The sequence below is a fragment of the Melospiza georgiana genome, chromosome 4 (genome assembly GCF_028018845.1).
Source record: "Melospiza georgiana isolate bMelGeo1 chromosome 4, bMelGeo1.pri, whole genome shotgun sequence".
In the NCBI taxonomy this organism is placed as follows: domain Eukaryota; kingdom Metazoa; phylum Chordata; class Aves; order Passeriformes; family Passerellidae; genus Melospiza; species Melospiza georgiana.
This window is the reverse complement of record NC_080433.1, coordinates 32,858,199-32,877,378: the sequence shown is the minus strand read 5'-3', so window position 1 is coordinate 32,877,378 and position 19,180 is coordinate 32,858,199. Positions and strand designations below refer to the sequence as shown.

General features: G+C 52.2%; 4 protein-coding genes across 6 annotated transcripts; 2 read left to right on the top strand and 2 right to left on the bottom strand.

Annotated features, from left to right (window-relative positions):
- The first annotated feature begins 407 nt into the window (after nt 1-407).
- On the top strand, nt 408-2,237 carry NDUFA6 (NADH:ubiquinone oxidoreductase subunit A6). Its single transcript, XM_058023521.1, has 3 exons — nt 408-577; nt 752-867; nt 2,043-2,237. The coding sequence occupies exons 1-3, from the start codon at nt 451-453 to the stop codon at nt 2,172-2,174; spliced, it is 375 nt and encodes a 124-aa protein (XP_057879504.1). The 5' UTR covers nt 408-450; the 3' UTR covers nt 2,175-2,237.
- Nucleotides 2,238-4,151: 1,914 nt separating this feature from the next.
- On the bottom strand, nt 4,152-6,679 carry SMDT1 (single-pass membrane protein with aspartate rich tail 1). Its single transcript, XM_058023522.1, has 3 exons — nt 6,524-6,679; nt 5,810-5,950; nt 4,152-4,443 (listed from the first exon to the last, which is right to left on the bottom strand). Exons 1-2 carry the CDS (start codon nt 6,677-6,679, stop codon nt 5,813-5,815), a joined length of 294 nt encoding a protein of 97 aa, XP_057879505.1. The 3' UTR covers nt 4,152-4,443; nt 5,810-5,812.
- A 280-nt stretch (nt 6,680-6,959) lies between these two features.
- PHETA2 (PH domain containing endocytic trafficking adaptor 2) lies at nt 6,960-13,206 on the bottom strand. Of its 3 annotated transcripts, none has more exons than XM_058023662.1 (2): nt 13,156-13,206; nt 6,960-12,189 (listed from the first exon to the last, which is right to left on the bottom strand). In XM_058023662.1, exon 2 carries the CDS (start codon nt 11,558-11,560, stop codon nt 10,760-10,762), a length of 801 nt encoding a protein of 266 aa, XP_057879645.1. In that variant the 5' UTR covers nt 11,561-12,189; nt 13,156-13,206; the 3' UTR covers nt 6,960-10,759. The 3 variants fall into 3 exon arrangements, with proteins under 3 accessions (XP_057879645.1, XP_057879647.1, XP_057879646.1); XM_058023664.1 differs by having other exon boundaries at nt 6,960-11,568; nt 13,156-13,198; XM_058023663.1 differs by lacking the exon at nt 13,156-13,206 and having other exon boundaries at nt 6,960-11,568; nt 12,094-12,777.
- A 494-nt stretch (nt 13,207-13,700) lies between these two features.
- Nucleotides 13,701-18,454, top strand: NAGA (alpha-N-acetylgalactosaminidase). Its single transcript, XM_058022266.1, has 8 exons — nt 13,701-13,904; nt 14,269-14,443; nt 14,586-14,763; nt 15,043-15,137; nt 15,811-15,972; nt 16,433-16,630; nt 16,842-16,985; nt 17,232-18,454. Exons 1-8 carry the CDS (start codon nt 13,741-13,743, stop codon nt 17,412-17,414), a joined length of 1,299 nt encoding a protein of 432 aa, XP_057878249.1. The 5' UTR covers nt 13,701-13,740; the 3' UTR covers nt 17,415-18,454.
- The last annotated feature ends 726 nt before the right edge of the window (nt 18,455-19,180 follow it).

Sequence of the window (19,180 nt, the reverse complement as noted above, 5' to 3'; positions counted from 1 at the left end):
AGGGAAATTAACTTTGGAGAGGTTCCGGCACTCACTTATATGGATAAAACGTTGGTATAGCTAAAGTAGGGAGTGTCTTTTCCAGCATGCAAAAGTGACAGAGAGAAAGCCCACTTGCCTGACCGAACAGCAGCCGATTGCGGCGTTCCAGAGCAAAGGGAACAAATGGCTCGCTCCAAATCACAGGCCCAGCCCTGCCCTGAGGGAGGAGCGGGCTCTGAGGGGCGGGGCAGACCCACGGCCTCAGGAGGCGGGGCCTGGTGTGGGCCCAGCCAGCAGCTGCTCCGCCCCTTCCAGCACAGTGACTGGGTGATTGGCGTTTCTTCTGACCAATCAGATGGGAGGCGACCGGCCCAAAAGGCTGGAGTGGCAGCTCAGCTGGCCAATAGGAGCAGTTGCCCTGCCCTGCGCGCTCCCGCGGGCGGCGGAGAAGGTGGCACTGGCATCAAGATGGCGGTGGCTGGCAAGGGGGTGGTGTCGGCCGCCGTGAAGCCGATCTTCAGCCGGGACCTGGGCGAGGCGAAGCGGCGCGTCAGGGAGCTGTACCGGGCCTGGTACCGCGAGGTGCCCAACACGGGTGGGTGAGGGACGCGTGGCCTGCCGCTCGGGCTCAAGGTCGGAACGGCCTTAATGACATTGGTGAAGCCGGACGAGTGACAGTGTAGCGATTTTTAGGGTTGAGTTGCTCGTTGCTGGTGGAACAAGTGCAGAACGACGTGGATGACCGCAGTAGGTGTTGTGTTTCTCTTAGTGCACCTGTACCAGCTGGACATCACGGTGAAACAGGGGCGGAACAAGGTGCGGGAGATGTTCATGAAGAACGCCCACGTTACGGATCCACGCGTGATAGACATGCTGGTTATTAAGGTACACACTGTTACTTTTGATTTGTTGAAGCTGCAGAGAATATGGCTGATGGTGGTGAGTGTGATGGAGGAGAGGAACAACTTTGTACCAGCCTGTCTATGGAGTGGTTGTCTTTTGCAGTTGGATTGGTAATATCTGTGTCAGCAAACCTGTTGATAAGGGATCAGGTGGCTATAGAATTCAGCAAGTGTATGTCAAGCAAAGCGACAATTAATTAACACTAAGCTTGTTCCTTTTTTTTGTTGTTTGCTCGCCCTTTTTTTAACAACAACAATCAAAGGGAAAATAGGTGCTGCTCACTAGTTTACTATTAAAAATGAACTTTCTTCCCTCTACAGTACTTCATTGGATCAGAAAATAGTTTTCTTCACTGATTCTGAAACATATATTACAGTGTCAGTACTTGGTGGGAAGCTGGTTTTGGGTGGCAGAACACTCTGGCTCTGTAACACATCTCATGGTGCGTTATAGATGCTTCAAAGCAATAATCAGCACCTCAGGCTTCAAAACGTGTCTGAGCAACAGTAACTCACCTGTGCAATTCTAATGCATTAGAAAGCTTCCAAACAATGACTGCCATCCTCACCTGTTTTGTTTCTTGCATTTCAAGACAATTACTCTGACTTTACATGATGAAAAAATCTGGAAACAAAGTCTTAGATAGTATGCTAGGTGACAGTTCCAGGCAGTCTCATTTTGCTGTGCTACCATCCTATAAAATGAGTACAAAAGAATGGAATTGTGAAGAATTTGCATGTCTCAGTGGCAGTGATGCTGGTGCAAAGCACTTGGCAGCAGTTAATTTTACAGCTGAAGTGTTGCTGTTCACCCAAATTCAGTAGAGGTGCTCGGAAATTAGGAATGTTGTGTACAATTTTATGGGAGGTGTGGGTCAGGAAAGAAACAAAGCAGGTTTTACGAAGGGGACAGAGTCTCTTGCCTGTGTCACAGGGCTGGGAAGCTGTGCTGCAGAGAAATCCATGGAAGTCCCAAGGCAGGAACAGTATATTTGTGTCACAGTGCAGGTGATGCATGCAGGCTGTAGGAGTACAGAACTGTTGATGCAGCTATTATTTTTGTAGGTGTTTTTAAGTTCACTCAAATAACTTTCTCAGTACTGTGTGGTTAGACTTGGGCTCTGCCAACTAGTCTAAAATTCTTTTGTGTGTGTGCAGGGAAAAATGGAGCTTCAAGAAACCATTCATGTCTGGAAGCAGAGGACTCATGTCATGAGGTACTTCCACGAGACGGAAACCCCGCAACCTAAAGACTTTCTGTCCAAATTCTATGCAGGCCACAATCCTTGAGGAACTGACTCTGTGTCTTCCTGCCTTATATTACAAATAAAGTTCTATACATAGAAAAAAAAATCCATACCAAGAGATTCTCTAGCATCTTAGGAGCCTAATGACTAGGCAAATCCAGAGCATGTGCAAGCAATTATGATCTGTTTGAAGAGCTGTCATGTCCTAGTTTTGCCAGTGTGTATTTTCAGTGGATGGCATTTATCCCATCACTTGCCGTGGGGTGTCTGCTGAGTAACCACAACACAGCCTGGCTGCTGGTCTTTGTGCTTGGCCTATAGCCCCATCTGTAGATGTTAGCTCTGTGAGCAAAAGGGCAGAAATGTTCTTGTGCTTGAGGAGTATGTTAGGGATATTGCAAGACACTGCAGTGTATTCATGCAGTGTCTTGCAATTTCATCCTATGACTTTGTTGACCTTGTGTTTTATACTGGACATTAGTCTCCTTCACTTCTCCCAGAGAAAATATCCTAATGGTAGGCAAATAAATCCTTGTGTAATAAAACATCAGCAGAGTCCATTTTTCTGCTGTAAAATGAAACTACCTGGAAAAAGGGGATTTGTACTGTTTTCCAGAATAGGAAGGCTCTGTAACAGCTTCTGAAGCCAGGAGAAGGCATCCCACCATCACCTCATCCACTGAATCAGGAATTATTAGTTCCCTTTTGAGAGGGATAAGGAGAATTTATTCTCTCAGCAGAGAACAGGTTTTCAGCAAGTAACTGGGTGCTCTTCCAGATGTGCCCAGCACTGGATGTTTGCAGTAAACTCAAAATTCTTTTATCCAGCCTAAATAAACATCTTTTTATCCTGTAAGTCCTGGGGCTTTCTTCTCCATGAGGACTGTAACACAGCACTCCTCAGGGATGTGTACATAGCTACCTTGGGCCTCCAGGGTTGACAAAGCCAGGAGGGGCCCAGGAGGGACAAAGCAGTGTAAAGGATTTTGGCAACATCTAAAACAGAAGTAGGTACATGTTTGGCTCCCAAGAGCAGATAAACTGGAACAACTGCTTCTCAGGTGGCTTTGGGCATGGAGGGGGCAACTCAGATACCAAGTGACTCAAGAACCTGACAGCTGCCTTTAGCTGCAGCTCTCGGGGTTACTCAGATTACAGGCTCCCTTTTCTCTAGTAGCCATGCTGGAGAGTTACTGAGCAAACATTAAAAGCTGTGCCAAAGAAGTAAGGGAACAAATGTGGTGTTGGAACTATACACTGCTCCCAGTTCAATAGCAACACCAATAAGGAAGGAAGAAGTGGGCAATCAAGAGGCCAGATCTAGTGACCAGAAACCATGAGACACTGGGGCAGTGCTGGCTTAAGAAAAATAAATAATTTATCCTCTCAAGGTATCATTTTGAGAGAACAGCTGGTCTGCTGTGACTAAAGATACTCCTCCTGTGCCATAACAGCAAAGGAGACCTTTAAAGTCTATGATGCAAGGATTTAAGTGCAATAGCAAACACTTTTATGAAAAGAGGAGTTGAAGTTCATACAGTGAAGAAAACAAATACCTTAGGGCTCTTTCAGAAGTACTGAACTACCTAGGAAATATTGGATACCTGGAGCCAGCATTCAGAGATTAAATGCTATAAAACACATGAACAAGTTCATTTGCAACTTGTGATCTCAACCCTTTACCAAAGCCACTCAGAGATTTAACTCTGTGATGATAATACTGTCTTTCATCTTCAGTGAGGTGAAGTTCATGACACAGTCCCCATCAGATACAGCTGCTAGGTTGTTGAATAGTGCCATTGTCAACGTGCACTCCATTCTTTAACAGGGCTGTGTTGTGGGGCTCTGCTTCCCCTAGGATTCCACGTCCTGTAGATGAGTAGTGAGTTACTGAAAGGACTCAAAAGAGAAAGTAAGCATGAAGAGAGCCTCCCTACTGGAACAGACATCCAGAGATAGAAAGGTTAAGACAGAAGTGCTAGGACATAGGAAAATAACGTATAAAAACACAGGACCAAGGTTGCACATGTCAGTCTCTGGGTCTTTAATTAAGTGTTTCCCATGTTGCTAATTAAAGGCATCCCAAGCAGTCTTTGATGAGGTGAGCATGTGTGTGCAAGGACGCAGGGCCTATCAAGCACTTCTTCAACCCTGATTACAGATTTCCAGCATACAGAGATGTGCAGGACACTCACTGGCAAAAGGGGATACAAAGCCCCCTGTCCCCTTTGGGAAGGGCAAAACACAGGTGACAGATGTTGGAGCCATTGTTTTGTCAATGGCTTTCTCCTTTCTGTTCTTCTGTTCCAGTGCTGCAAATAGAAAAACAAGGTGTTACAGATACACTACTGAGCTGCAGTCTGCATCCTCCTCCCAAAACTACACAAGATGGGGTTTACATAAAGGGAGTTAACAACAGACCAGTGCAGTCTTTGCAATCTTTTAAGTCTTAGCTTTTAGCTGCACAGTGCATGCTGGAAAGCCCCTTTTTCAACTGGAATACACCCACCAAACTGACTGTAAATCTACATGATTTACAACAACTTCTCTAAAACAGTTTCTTTGTTCTATAAAGAATCAAATATACCCAAACTCTAATCTTTACACAAGAGCAAGCTAAACAGAATAATGGAAAATGGTAGAAAGTGTAGCGCAGTGCAGATAAAGGTGAATTATTTCCATTCTTCCTTTCTGCAATGAGTCTGAATGGTCCAACTACTCCAGTATTGTAACACCCAGCAGACAGTCTGTTCTGATGGGTTCTGGAATGCTCTTAAATTGTTCACCTATATCAGAATTTCAGACAGTACATGATTCTGTTTTAAGAGTCATTCTGTGAGTCAGGAGAAGACTTTTAAACAGGTAAACAAGTAGAACAAAATCAAAATCATGGAATCGTTTAGGTTGGAAAAGACCTTCAAGTTCATTGAGTCCCAGTTGCTAACGCAGTACTGCCAAGTCCACTGCTAAAGTATGTCCTTAAGTGCCTCATCTACACCTCCTCTAAATACCTGTAGGGCATGTGACTCCACCACTTACTTCCCTGGGCAGCCTGCTCCAATGCTGGACAACCCTTTCCCTGAAGAAATGTTTCCTAATATCCAATCTAAATGTTCCCTAGCAAAACCTGGGGCTATTTCCTCTTGTCCTGTTGCTTGTTAATTGGGAAGAGATTGAACCCTTCCTGGCTGCAGCCTCCTTTCAGGTAGTTGTAGAGAGTGATAAGCTCTCCCCTGAGCCTTCTTTTCACCAGGCTAAACAGCCCCAGCTCCCTCAGCCACTCCTCATAGCAGGTGTGCTTCAGACTCCTCAGCAGCTCTGCTGTCCTTTAGGTGTGTATGCAATGCAGGAACACTGAAGTCTCTCTGTTGTCTGCAGTACAGACCCTCCTTGACTACATTTTATTTCTAATTCAGCTAGCAAGATCTAAAACACCATCACTTTTTCCAGTCTCTAAGAAATGCCTGGCATGGAGATTGCACAGACACCAGTCTGGCCTACTCTGGTATGAAACAAAAAAGTTCATAGCCAAAGGATATATCTGTGTCCATGTGTTTAACTGCAAGTACATCTTTTAAGCTGTTGTTGCCTGTATTTCCTAGTCTGAGATTCTCCTCCCTGCCCCAAGCCAAACGGGAAGCACAAATAATTAGATTGCTGGTGTAGTTAATGACATACCCTTTAATCATCATCATCGTCATCCTCTGGGACAAAGATATCATGTTCTTCAAGTAGGGCTGCAAAGTTCTTACTGATCTGAGTGCCAACATACAGGAAAGGGATCACGACGCTGAACACTCTGAGGAGGCCGAAGGGCGTCTGCAAGGAGTCGATTGTAAAAAGTAGATCTTTACATCCAAGCAAGTCGCACTTTGGCTGAACCGGCGCACTCCCGGCTCCCCAGGCGCGCGGAGGAGCCGAGAAGCGGCTCCCAGAACGATTTGCGTCCCCGGTGCCAAGCCCCGGTCACCGCACCGCGCTTTATGAGTATTTATTATAGCGTTACAAACGTATTTATTATATCGTTACCAGCGAGCGGGCAGCCCGGGGCAGGGAACACCCGTGACTTGGGAGGGGGGGCGGCCATCGGTGACAAAGGGCGGCGCGTAGGCGGGTACTGATGTCCCCCTTGCGTCGCAGCGCTGCCGGACGCGGGGGGGACGCGGGGGGGACGCGGGGGACACCGGCCCGGCGAACCCCGCACGCTCAGGGGCCGCTCCCGTCTCCCTCCCGCTGCCCAGCGCTTCCGCATTCTCGCCGGCAGCCCCCCGCTCATTGGTCCCAGACACTGTCACTCACTTCCACGACCCCGCCCACAACAGCTGCGCCCGCACCGATTGGTGACCGCTCCCACCCGTGGCTGCCGCCTCCGCCCGCTCGCCCCTCACTCACCTTAACCGGCTTGGGCAAAATGGCGCCGCTGCGGGTGACGGTGGCGCCCCGGGAGGGCACCATCGGCAAGGCCGGGGCCCGGCCCGGCCCGACCCAGCCCGCACGCCCCGAGCGAGCCACGGTGGCCGCCAGGAGCCGCCCGGCTGCCGCTGCCATCGTCCCGCCTGCCCCGTGTCGCGGCCCAGCCCAGGCGTCACCTAGGATCTCGCGAGGCTTGTGGGGAGGCGGCGCTGTCGGCACTGCGCATGCGCAGGTGAGGCCGCGCCCCCCGGAGTCTGTGGGCGTTCTCGGTCCCCCCCGCGGGACGGAGCGCTCGGGCCGCCCCCGCCGCCTCCCGGTAAGGGAAAACCGGGCCGGGGAAATGGCCAGGCCCTGCAGACACGCCAGGGGTTCCATGGATCCATTAACAGCGCACGGGCTACAAATCAAACCGGTTTATTCGGCTTCGCGGCATAAAATACAAACTCTAAACAATGTAATGGGATGCGTAATACAAGTTTCGCGTGTAAAACAAACTCTAAACAATGTAATGCAATGTATAGTACAAGTTCCGCGTGTAAAACAGGCGCATGCAAAACCATCTCCTAAAACAGGGAACACGCCCTACCTAAAACAGAAGCACTTGGAAAGGCAGGATTCGCTCGTAGTGTTTTCCAGGTGATTGTGCGGACAGAACACGAATTTGGTGCTGCTGGTGAAAGATGCCCCGTGCCTGGCAGTGGGGCTTGCTTTCAGCTTCTCTGCAAAGGCAGCCGAGAGAGGTAACACTGAGGGGTAGCTCCCCCAGGCACTGTTAGTGCAGTAGCTACTGTACAAAACGCCTGATCTTGGTCATGATTGTCCACCCCGTGGCCAAAAAACGGGCTCAAATATGAAATGCTAGCCTCAGAAAAATGTAAGGATTAAATCAACTATTTTAGCAGGCCATGTCAGAATTGCCCTTCCTCTTCCAATTTCTTTTACATTTCAGTACCTTCCTCTCACCGCTTGTGCACTAAAGAAAACTCTCAGAAAAGGATCTTAGTTCAGTACTTTAAGTACAGTACCCATTCAACTTCAGTGTTCATCTCCCCCTTTGCCTAGGAACCTGTTTAGATAGACATTCTCTACTTTTAAAACTAAAAAGGGAAAGTGGAGGCAGAAGATGAAACAGTCCAAACAGTCCAAACTTGAACGACTGGAGAAAAACCCTGGGTGGCAATCAGCCTTATTTTGCTGCCAGGGACAATGTGCAATGAAAACTCCCTGCCTTTCCTGTAACAACCTCTGCCTGCAGGGAGACAGACAGGCTGCTCCATTAGCCAGCTGATTGTCAACCCCAGGAAGCTGAAATCCTGACCTCCTGCCTGGGGGCTGCTTCAAAGGCACTGCCAGCACAAGCAACTCAGCTGGGCTGGCTCCATAGCCCCATCTCTGAGGAGGGAGGGCAGCACTCAGGTGCTTCCTGTCTAATGAAGCAAGTGGCAGTGATCATTAAAAAACCTGTACTCCTACACAAATTTGGGCAAGGCTCCAACATGGCTGCTACAACAGTGGGAGGGTGAGGAAACCCTGATCAAGCCCATCCAGAGGCCCAGGCATGGATGGCTGGGCTGAGTATAAATGTGGATCGGGATTCAGCCATTTTCTTGTCAGCACTGCAGAATAAAACACAGAATGATTCCAAATGCACTGAGATGGGAAGCAGAGTGCAGTGCCTCATTTGCAGGATTTGGGATTTAGCTGGGATATGGGCTAATGCAAAGGTAGGTAGCGTGGAAATTGCGCTGTTTGAATGGGACAGATTAAAGCATTAAATATAAGCTCTTTAGTAGTGTTACGAGCACAATCCTGGCTTATTAAAACACACTAAGCTTCTTAAAAGTGAAACTGCCCTTAAATGAATAATACTGTCTCAGATTCAGTTCTGACAGAACTGGCTTTGTTAATTTATCTTCCCTTTCAAGTCACTCCCAATTCTTGGATCTCACGTAGGAACTGCCACCACATTTTGATTTGTTTTGGAAGTTGGGTCTTTACTGTCAATCTGCCTTATGTTAATCTGAGACATCAGGAATATTATCTCTGTATTACTTTAAAAAAATATAACCACAGGAAAAGGCTTAACAAATTTGACCTTGGTCCCAAAGTACCCATGCTCAGAGCAAGGAGGCACAGGTAGTGCAATCCCCTGATGCTGCTGTCCTGGCATGGGAAAAGGGACACATTTGCAGCCAGGAATGCTGCAGTACCAAACTTTTCAAGCAGCATGACAGGGAGGCAGAAATGGCCCCTACGTCCAACCAGCTAAGCTGCTGAGGAAGCCAGAGCCTTGCCCCATGGCCACCTGCTCCAAATTTTTCTGAAATATTTTCACAAAAGCCGAAGAAAAAGAATACTCCCGAATTTGAAGATCCTTGCTGTGAAGTAATACAACCATGAACTGGAGAGGACTGGATTGTGTTACTCCCGAGTGAAGGTTACATTCTCACTGCCCAAAGTCATTTGTAAGATCTAATTTAAGATCTGATTTCCTCTAATATACCATTGAGCTATAATTAGGCAGGAGGCTGGAAGCTCATAATCCAAAACTACCAGAGACATATTTTAAAAGGCACCAAGAGTTAACAGAATTAATTTCATTTCTGCGTTGGCTATCTCTATAGGCCATTGCAAAATAGGAAGCTGAGTGTATTTAAGGCCAGAAAGGTTCCAGCCAGTCATGATCTGAAATGGGCTTTTGCTTTCCTAGCAAAGCTCTTTAATAAAAAAAGGACAATAAAAACAGCTTAAATGTTTTCAGATGGGAAGCATGCAACTAGATAAGGGAGATTTTTAAACCCCGTCCCAAGGGTGCTCTAGTCCCTGGGCTTGGCACCCACCTACTTGTACCGTGTGCCTTGTGGCCAAGGTTTGTGACCTACTGATGGACAAGTGTGTTTCCACAGTGAGGTGACAGGCATGCCCTCCCTGCAGCCCTCCCAGCCTGCTGGGAGGACAGGATGTGCTGCAGAGATCAGCCAAGCGATGCTGACATGGAGTCAGAGGGAAGCGCCAGCAGGCCGGGTGCAGGCTTGGTAGAAGGCAACAACATGGCTCTGACACTGGAGAGGCAAGCCTGGACACTGCCAACAGCCATAACTCACTCCCACACCTTCACTTCTCCTCCTGAACCAGGCCTCTCTCCCTCCCCACCCTTCAAAGCCTCTCCTCCAACTGCGCAGCACTGCCGGGAGCTGGGCAGAGCCACAGCACTGAGAGAGGCCCTGCAGGAGCGTGGCTCTGGACACTCTCCTGGGCAAGCAGTCCCATGAGCTGACTGAGCCCTCCATGGCACTTTGCAGGGGCTGTGGTCTAAACAAAGGCTGAGACATTTACTCCTGCCCAGGCAAAGAGGCTTGAGCATCCCTGTATAGGAACAGGGAAACCTTGAGCCAGAGATATTAGCAGGCTTGGTTACCGCTTGACAGAGTCCAGATGAGCCCTGGGGTGCTCCTGGTGTGCTTCTGAGGCTTCAGGCCAAGCTCTGTGTCTCCATTTCAGGCTTGCTGCTGAGTATGAGCACATAAAGAGACTGTTGCAAGACCATGATATCCACATCCTGAAGGATTTAGCTGAAAGAAGGGTTAGTGCAGATGAAAGCAAAAAAACTATGCAAAAGCCCCAGCTGCTGTGCCAGCAACAGCTGCAGAGGCTCACACGTGCTGTAGTGAGAGAGGCACAAGGCTGGAGGCACACGCCAGGGCCAGTGGCCTGTCAGAGGCACTTCACGAGAGCCCAGCCTTATCTGCAGCAAAAGAACAAAGGCGGAAGGACTTTGGCACAAGACCACAGACAGTAATAAGTACTGACTAAAAGCAAACTTCCACACTGAGAAACAAAACAACAACAACAACAAAAAAGTGGTGAAGGAGAGGTAGGGGTGAAATACCCAGAGCATCCGCCGTGTCAGGACAGCAAGTGGCCAAGCCTGTTGGCTGAGGTTCATTGCTGATTTGGGCAGCTCCTATTTCCAGCAGAGAGAGTTTAAGTAAAGGTGGCTCCCCTGGTGTTACACACTCTCTGGCTGTATAAAGCCTCGTGGAAATTAAATGTGAGGTTTAGAGATTTGAGTCCCTCCCAAGTGAAGCATACACACATCACACTCAGCCGTTCAGGAGGGCAGGGGGCAAGCAGTGTCCCTCACTTTACTCTTCCTGCATGCAGGACAGGCTTCCAGGCATCAGCTGGCCAGTGACTTGTGTACTGTGCCCCCAGTCACGGGTGTCCCCTCTTCTGCCTCTCTTGCCACTCCCGTCTCAGCACTGCGATCTCCTGCCCGTACCAGTTGTGCAGCTTGGAGAAGCAGATGGTTTCTGGTGGCACTGGGCTCTCCAACATGGCTGGTGAGAGGCCAGGTGATGGGGATCCTGTGGCACTGCTGGCGGCCGAGCGCCGGCGTGGAGGCAGGGGCGGGGGCTTCGTTTGCCCCCCATCGTGGTCAGGGGAAGTAGCTCCACCAGTGACACAACCACCACTACTCCATGTGGAGTAGCCATTCTCCAGGGTGGTGGGCTTCTCCTGGAGAGGCTGCAAGGCAGGGTTGGAGAGATGCCTCTTCCTGCCAGAGGAGGAGGACCTCCTTGGAGACTTACGGCAAGCAGCCAAGCTCTTGCAGGCCTCCTCCAGCTGCTTCTCCAGCTCCCTCACCACCAGCCGCATGTAGTCGAAGCTGGCCCGTGAGAGCGCCTTCACCCAGGCCTCCATGGCAGCCTGCCCGTCAGCCACCAGCACATAGGCCCTGGCACCAGCGTCATCAAAGCGGATGGCAAATGCGAACTCCTCAGCGGCCTCGCACAGCTCCACGGTGCAGCCCTCCAGGACCACCAGCCCCATGGGCTCCCGGCTCTCCCGCTCCTCGAAGTAGAAGAGGAGGTTGCCCTTGAGGACGAACCAGCGGCGCTGGTAGGAGGTGCCATGGTGGTGGTGCCGCTCCACCCGTTTGCGCAGAAAGCCGGTGTGGTCGGCCGGCGAGTCGCAGGTGGCGTAGTGGGCCACGCTCCGCTCATTTAGCTTCATCGCCCCACCTAGGAGCAGAGGAGAGAGGGGGAAGAGGTTGTCTTGGTGTGAGGAGCATGTCACTGGCCCCACCAGAAGAGGCCTGATCCTGCTCCCAGGGAAAAGCAGCCCCCATTCCAGCAGCCGCTGATACAGGACAGCATCTAACCCAGCAGGTACCCTACAAAGGGCAGGCTGGTTCCTCGCTGCTGCAAAGAGGAGGTCACTACCAGAGCCTCACCACCCAGACACCCGCCTTCCCTGTGAACGCCAACACCGCTGTTTAATTTCTTATTCCACAGGTGAACTACTTTGCTGGTTTTTAATGGGGCACATGAAAGAAATTTGCCTCTCTGCCTGCGAGGCACTCATTTTGCTCTCTATTAGAAGGCAGGATAAGGAGGGTGTTTCAGACCCAAGGGCTCTGGAACTTGCACTTCTGTCCCCTTTCCCTACTCCCTGTCTCCACACAGGACCACCCATCCCCACCAGCCCTCCTGGAAGAGCTCCCAGCTCCAGCAGGTTCACCAGCAGTGGGATGCAAGGTGCCGTACCAGCTGTGCAGGTCAGACTGCAAACCCTCGCTGCCTTCCTTGGCCAGGCTGCTCCCTAGCCAAGGCTGTCGGAGGCTTTGGCGTGATGAGCACCATCTTTGGAGGAGGAAAAGGATGAAGAAGAAGTAGTTATGAACCAGAACAGTTTGGGACTGACAGAGCTAAGAGCTGTGTCACTCCCACTTCAGAAATCCAGGGTCCTCAGTGCAGGCAAGCTGCACTGGAAACTGGGATAGTAAAACTGGGGGAACATACACTTGCTTCAAAGTCTGAGCCCTATCCCAGCTCAGGCCAGTGCTCCTGTGGGTTTGTTTTCTGGCTCCTGGGTTTGTTTGGGGTTTATTAAAAGAAAAAACTAAATGTTTTGCAGAAGCTGTCACTGTCCCATTTGTGGAGGCCCTTTGGTAGGCGACTCAGCAAGTCAAGGAGGGCAGAGCCTTGAGGGGCAGAGCCAGTACAAACATTTGTGCATTGTTCAATTGCAAAAGGATTTCCAACCGCTAAAACTCCACACATAGAAATATGCAGAAAACAAACCACAGCCACCACTCCCAGGACAGATCTGGGCGCTAGGAGCTCCCCACTCCTGAGCAACATCCAGAATCCCTCCCGGAGTCCCTCTCTCCCATCAGGGCTTGTGGGGCACGGCTGAGGACATGGGGGCACGGACCCCCGCTGAAAAAAGCCCAAGACGCCGATCAGACACAAGGAAAGGCTGTTCGCTCCCTGGAGGTGCTCTGCCCTGGGGAGCTCCCAGCCTGGCACACTGTGCTGCGGGCCGGCCCTCACGCGGGGGGGCTGCGGGGGTCCCGCGTGTGCCGTGCTGGGCTCTGTCTTTGTGTGCGGGCGCACGCCCGTGCGATGGGGCTGCGTGTCTTTGTGAGCGTCTGTGCCCCTCCAGGGGTGAGTTCGTCGTGTGGCTGCGCCCCCCGCGGCCCCGCCGCCGCTCCCGCCCCGCCGCCCTGCCCTGCCCTGCCCCGGCCCGGCCCCGGCACCACCTGGCCCTCGCCCTGCGCCTCCCGTGCGCCGGCGGGACCCCGGCCCCTGCCCGGCCCGGCTCACCTCCGGCCGCTGCTGCTCGGCGGTGCGGGGCCCCGGCCCTGCCGCGGCCGGGCGGGGAAGGCTCCTGCGGCCGCCGGGGCCGTCCCGCCGCGCCGACAGCACCGCCCCGCCAGCGGCCGGGGGGAGTGGGGGGGCCGGGACACCGCAGCCAGACCGGAGCCGAGTCCTCCCGCACCCCTTCGCTCAGCCCGACACCTCTGCGGGGTCGCAGTCTGGGGGGGACCTAAACCCCCGCTCCGAGTCACTGTGGGGTGCAGCAGGCACGGGGACGGCGGTGACAGGGTGCCAGCCACGGGGTGCAGCTGCAGCGGGGTGCAGTACGGGCTGGGCGCAGTTCTGATGGGCACCGGCTACGGGGTGCAGCCATAGTGGGGTGCAGCACGGACAGAGTGCAGGTTGGGGAGCGATATTAATGGGGCGGCACGGCTGTGGGCTGCGGTACCGGCGGGGCGCGGTAGCCACGGGCGGGCGGGAGGGAGGGAAGGAGGCGTGGACGGTCCGTCAGCTGATGCGGACGGCATCATGTGAGCGGGGCCGGGCCGAGAGAGCCGCTCCGTGCTCTGTGCCGCGGCGGCAGCAGCAGCGATGGAGGCGGTGGCACTGAGCGGGCTGGCCCTGGCCCTGGCCGTGGCGCTGCCCTGCGTGGCCCTGGAGAACGGGCTGGCGCGCACTCCCCCCATGGGCTGGATGTCCTGGGAGAGGTTCCGCTGCAACGTGGACTGCCAGGCGGATCCCCACAACTGCATCAGGTCCGTGGATGGGGCTCGGTCAGGTCGAACTTCAGGCCCGGGATGGCTCTGGCACCGTCTGGGTCCCTGGGACCCCGCGGTGGATGGTGCATGGGAGGCGGGAGGCACAGACGCCCCGGTGCTGGGCCGGAGAGCGTCCAGAGCTGAAGGATGTGGCCAGGCTTTTCAGGCAGCCGGGGAAATGCTTCCACCTCGGTGAGATCAATAAACATGGATAGGGTTCAAATAGGAGCGCTGGAGACCCTCCTATGGCCCGGACCAGCCCTCCAGAGCCCCCAGTTAACCCCAAATCCCTCTGCCTGCCTCACCTGCTGAGGCACGGGGGTCGCAGGGTCTCAGCCTGCCATGCCTCCTCAATCCACAGCGAGCAGCTCTTCTTCGAGATGGCAGACCGGCTGGCAGAGGATGGCTGGAGGGAGCTGGGCTACGAGTACATCAACATGGACGACTGCTGGTCTGCCAAGCAGCGGGATGCGGCCGGACAGCTGGTTCCCGACCCCAAGAGATTTCCCAGCGGAATTAAGGCTCTGGCTGACTATGTGAGTGCCTGCTGGGGGCCACTGGGGATCTCTGTCCCCGTGCCAGTATGGTGGGAGAGCTGGGAAGGAAAAAAGGAGTCTGGTACCTGAGAGACACCTTGGATCCCTTCATTTGCTCCTTGTAGCTCTGTTCTCCTCACAGGTCCATGCCAGGGGCCTGAAGCTGGGCATTTATGGTGACCTGGGCGTCTTCACCTGTGGGGGCTACCCAGGCACTACGTTGGAAAATGTGAAGCAGGATGCCCAGACCTTTGCAGCGTGGGGTGTAGACATGCTGAAGCTGGATGGGTGCTACTCGTCCGCAGAGGAGCAGGCAAAGGGTAAAAGTTCACCAGCCTCCGGCATTCCTTTCCCTGCTGCTTGGGGTGGAGCAGCTGGCCCTCTGCAGCAACACCGGGCCGCCCAGTGCTTCCCTTGTGCCTCCTATTGCAACTGTTGGGAAAAGAGGCGGGAGTTTGTGTGCCCTGGAGCTGGTGTAAGGAAGGAAGCCAGGCTAGCCTGATATTCCCCGTGCTGGGTGGGCTGGGACAAAGGCTGCTACTGGGACATGGGCTGCTGCCAGCCACCCCCTTCACTGGTTGTCATATTCTCTCCCTAAGGATACCCAGAAATGGCGAGGGCCTTGAACGCCACAGGCCGCCCCATTGTCTACTCCTGCAGCTGGCCAGCATATCAGGGGGGTCTTCCCCCCAAGGTAGGGGTTTTTCCATCTGTTGGCAAGTTCTCATGTCCCCTGTGCCCTGGAGGAGCTCTTGCTGGAGCACTAGGAGCAGGGTGTTACACCCCACTTAATTTTCCACCCTTGGATGGTGCTGCAGTCCCAGAGGGAATGTGGCCTTCCTGCCAGGCACCTGGGGACACTTGGGGGTCCCAATACAGCTAGGTGATGGGAGTTTGTGGGAAGAAGGCTCTGGAGTGTATCCTCTCCACTCTAATCAGATGGTGTGGGGTTGGTCCTGACAGTCTTCTTGTGAAACAATCTTGTCTGGTTTCAGTGCTTGAATAGGATTATCTTCCTAGTATATGTTTCTTAAGGATTGGTTGCTCTCACCTATTTCCTCTTTCACTTATTGAGTCAGTCCTGAGGTGCTCTCATTCTTGTAGCAGATAAGTTATCAGATTTCCCCATGGCCTCTGTGGTTGTTTTGCCAGACATCCTGTAGCACTGGGGTGTGCCCAGACATAGTGGGATATGACTCTGTCTTGCCTCCTTACCGTTCCCTCCTTGCCCTTCTCCAGATTCCTGTGTCTTTTACACACTTGCTGGACAGTGCAGCTCTCAACAGTTCAACAGTGCTGCCCCTGCCTCCCCCACCTTGCAGAGCAGCTCTTTTTTGTCTCCTGCCTGACACTGTTCTCCTTGTCAGGTGAACTACACCATCCTGGCAGAGATCTGCAACCTGTGGCGTAACTATGACGACATCCAGGACTCCTGGGAGAGTGTCCTTTCCATCGTGGACTGGTTCTTCACAAACCAGGACGTCTTGCAGCCGGCAGCTGGCCCTGGCCACTGGAATGACCCGGACATGGTGTGGCTGGGTGATGGGTGCTTGGACCCTGTCTGGGGATGAGCATCACCAGGGATCCCCTTCTAGGGGCAGGGCAAAGGAAAAGCTCCAGGAGCAGAAGCCCTGTTGCTGCAGAGGCAAAGCTGGCGTTGCCCTTGGCTAAGATGTGGGAAAACCACTGTGGTTGCAATGAACCCTTCACCACTTGAATTTACCTCTCAAGTTCTTCAGGTGTTCTTGTCCTTCCCTGCACAGCCTTAGGGCAAATAGTGCTGAAGCAAAGGGTATTAATGAGTGTATGTTGCTAGCAGGGATGAGATCTCCTATGGCAGTGGTGGACTACTTAAGAGGAAGCAAAAGTGTGCATGAGGTTTCCCTTGTGCATTCCCTCCCAGCAGGAAGCAGCATCACCACAGGTGACAAGCAGAGAAGTTTCTAACCCTTTTCTGCTACTTCCATCTTTTCACTGTCTCCCCTCCAGCTCATCATTGGAAACTTTGGCCTTAGCTTCGAGCAGTCACGCTCCCAAATGGCTCTGTGGACAGTGATGGCAGCTCCGCTCCTCATGTCCACGGATCTCCGCACCATCTCCCCCAGTGCCAAGGAGATCCTGCAGAACCGCCTGATGATCCAGATCAACCAGGACCCCCTGGGAATCCAGGGGCGCAGGATTGTCAAGGTTAGGGGGAAAGCAGATGCATTTGGGAGAGCAGACAGGAGTAGCACAGAGCATCAGAATAAGGAGGGAGAGGGAAGCGATGCAGAGAAACAGGAGCAAGAGAGCTGTGGGAGTTGTGGGCCTGCTGGTGTAGCAGCCTCACAGGGCAAAGTCGGAATTCTGTTACACTGTTCCTGGCAACTCTGCCTCACCCACCTATCCCCACCCCTAGGAGAAATCCCAGATCGAGGTGTTTCTGCGCCCACTGTCGCAGGCTGCCAGCGCCCTTGTGTTCTTCAGCCGCAGGACAGACATGCCCTTCCGCTACACCACCAGCCTGGCCAAGCTCCACTTCCCTGAGGATGCTGTGTATGAGGTGAGCCCCACTGACACACTGCATAGCAGAGCAGTCCCATGGCACATGGATTCCCCTCTTCCCAGATCTGGGAGGGTGAGAGGGAGTACTCTCACCCCATGCCTCTGGGATGAGGGGCAGCTGCCCACTGCCCACTCTTCTGTTGCCCACTGCTGTGCCCTTTCCCACTATTCCATGTCCGTGACCACAGCTGGACCCCAAGATGAAAGGTCTGTAATTGCTGGTAGCTCCATCTCTCTCTTTCAGGTACAAGACGTGTATGTTGGGAAGATCGTTGGGGCCTTAAGAACAGCAGACAACTTCTCAGTGGTTATTAACCCCTCGGGGGTGGTGATGTGGTATCTCCGTCCCATGGCACTCCCGGTACAACCCTGGCATGTTGCCAGGCAGCAAGCCCCTGGTGAGGGTTTCCACCCAGCCCTTCTGTGACAGGGCCCAGTGGATGTGGACCAGTGCCAGGGTGAACTGTGAGACCCCAAGGCACGTGGCTCTTCACTGCACAAGTGCCTTTTGCTGGTGAGCCCAGCAGTGCTGGGCAGTGACCATCCCCTGGTACCAGCTTTATGATGTCTGCTCCGTCTGCATAAACCAGGAATTCTTGTTACCCACTGCCTAAGGGTGTGCAGAGCATAGTGCCTCAGTGATTGCAAAGCCTTTTGAGATGCTCCTGTGGAAAATGCCATACAAGTAGAGTACACCACTACTGACGTTTGTCAGCTCTGACACCTGAGAACTTCATTGCTTTGAGCTGGGTATTACTGGATGCTGCAGGGGTTGTTTGAACTACACTTGTAGAAAGGCTTTGGGTGCTTTAATATCTCCTAGGGTTGAGACATCCCCTTTTCCCTTTTCCCCCAGGTGTGTGATGGCATTAACCTCAAGGATTAGACTTTGTCACCTTCTTTCTTTTGCTTTTATCAGCTTGGTTTAGAATAAGGAGCTGCCAGCTGGGCTGCATCCCTCCCATGTATCCCCCAGCAGGACCAAGAACTCTTGGAGACATAATGGCCCTGTGCAGTGAGGCTTTCTGCTTTCCTGCTGCCAGGATTCCAGAGGCCAGCACTACTGCACCCTACTGTGTGTGCTAGCACTGTATTAAAGCTCTTCTGGTAGAAGTTTACAGCAGGGCAAAAATCTCCATGAGCCATGCACAACCCCAGGAGCTGTGCTGTGGTACACACCAAAAACTGCAGAGCCATAGCACTTCGTGTAGGAGTGCTGGCAGGAAGATGCTGATACTCAGCTGTGGTAGTCTTTTGGGTTGGGAGTTGGTCACAGATGCCTCCAAGCTGAAAGCTGCATCCTTCTTTCTCTAGAAGGAAATTTCTGCTAAAAGGAGGATCAGATCCTACTTCAGCAGGCTGAAAACTCAGGGTATCTCAGGGAAAGGCTTCTTCTCCCAAAGGCTCTTGAGTCCACATCTCTATCCTGAGGAGGAACCTACACTAATAAACTGGAAGTGAGCATCAGGACACTCTAAAGCCCTCAACTGCTTCACCTTCATACAGCAGATTACCTATGGAGTTCTAGGTGACACAAGATTAAGCCTCAGACTGAGGAAATACAGTTTAGATTAGGAAAAAAAATCTCTTATTTCTATTCAGCTGTGGGAGGGTTCCTGGTCATCTGTCCACTCTGATTCCTGAAGGACCTAATGGTTGATTCTGGACCCTTCCAGAAACTTTCTCGGCGGTTGCAGGGTCAACATACTGAACACAATGCTTGCAGTTCTAATAAGGGAGGTCTTGCCAACAAAACAATGAGCTGGCTTTGTTCTTGGGGAGTGATTGAGGCAAACTGATTGAAATAAAGTGAAGTAGATCATAGATTCTGTTTCATGTGTTGCTAGCTATACATGCTTGGTTAATGTAGGATTACACGGTCATTACCTCAAAACAGGAACAACTGTGCTAGGAAATTTAACTGGTTTCTGTCACGGACATATTTTATGAAAAATCCTTTTGTTAGGATCTTTTCTCCTGAGAAGCTGAGAGGCCTCAGAAACAAAATGTAAACAATAACTATCTGCTGCTGTGGAATGCAACAGGTATATCTTTGATTGGTCTCATGTGGTTGTTTTTAATTAATGGCCAGTCACAGTCCAGCTGTCTTGGACTCTGGTCAGTCACAAGATTTTATTATCATTCCTTCCTTTCTTTTCTAGCCTTCTGATGAAATCCTTCTTTCTATGCTTT

Coding starts and splice junctions, on each gene's coding strand:
- SMDT1 (XM_058023522.1), bottom strand. CDS start 6,679: ATGGCAGCGGCAGCCGGGCGGCTCCTGGCGGCCACCGTGGCTCGCTCG. Junction 5,951..6,523: donor TTTTGCCCAAGCCGGTTAAG/GTGAGTGAGGGG, acceptor GACTCCTTGCAG/ACGCCCTTCGGCCTCCTCAG.
- NDUFA6 (XM_058023521.1), top strand. CDS start 451: ATGGCGGTGGCTGGCAAGGGGGTGGTGTCGGCCGCCGTGAAGCCGATC. Junction 578..751: donor CCGCGAGGTGCCCAACACGG/GTGGGTGAGGGA, acceptor TGTTTCTCTTAG/TGCACCTGTACCAGCTGGAC. Junction 868..2,042: donor TAGACATGCTGGTTATTAAG/GTACACACTGTT, acceptor GTGTGTGTGCAG/GGAAAAATGGAGCTTCAAGA.
- NAGA (XM_058022266.1), top strand. CDS start 13,741: ATGGAGGCGGTGGCACTGAGCGGGCTGGCCCTGGCCCTGGCCGTGGCG. Junction 13,905..14,268: donor GATCCCCACAACTGCATCAG/GTCCGTGGATGG, acceptor CTCAATCCACAG/CGAGCAGCTCTTCTTCGAGA. Junction 16,631..16,841: donor AGGGGCGCAGGATTGTCAAG/GTTAGGGGGAAA, acceptor CCCCACCCCTAG/GAGAAATCCCAGATCGAGGT.
- PHETA2 (XM_058023662.1), bottom strand. CDS start 11,560: ATGAAGCTAAATGAGCGGAGCGTGGCCCACTACGCCACCTGCGACTCG.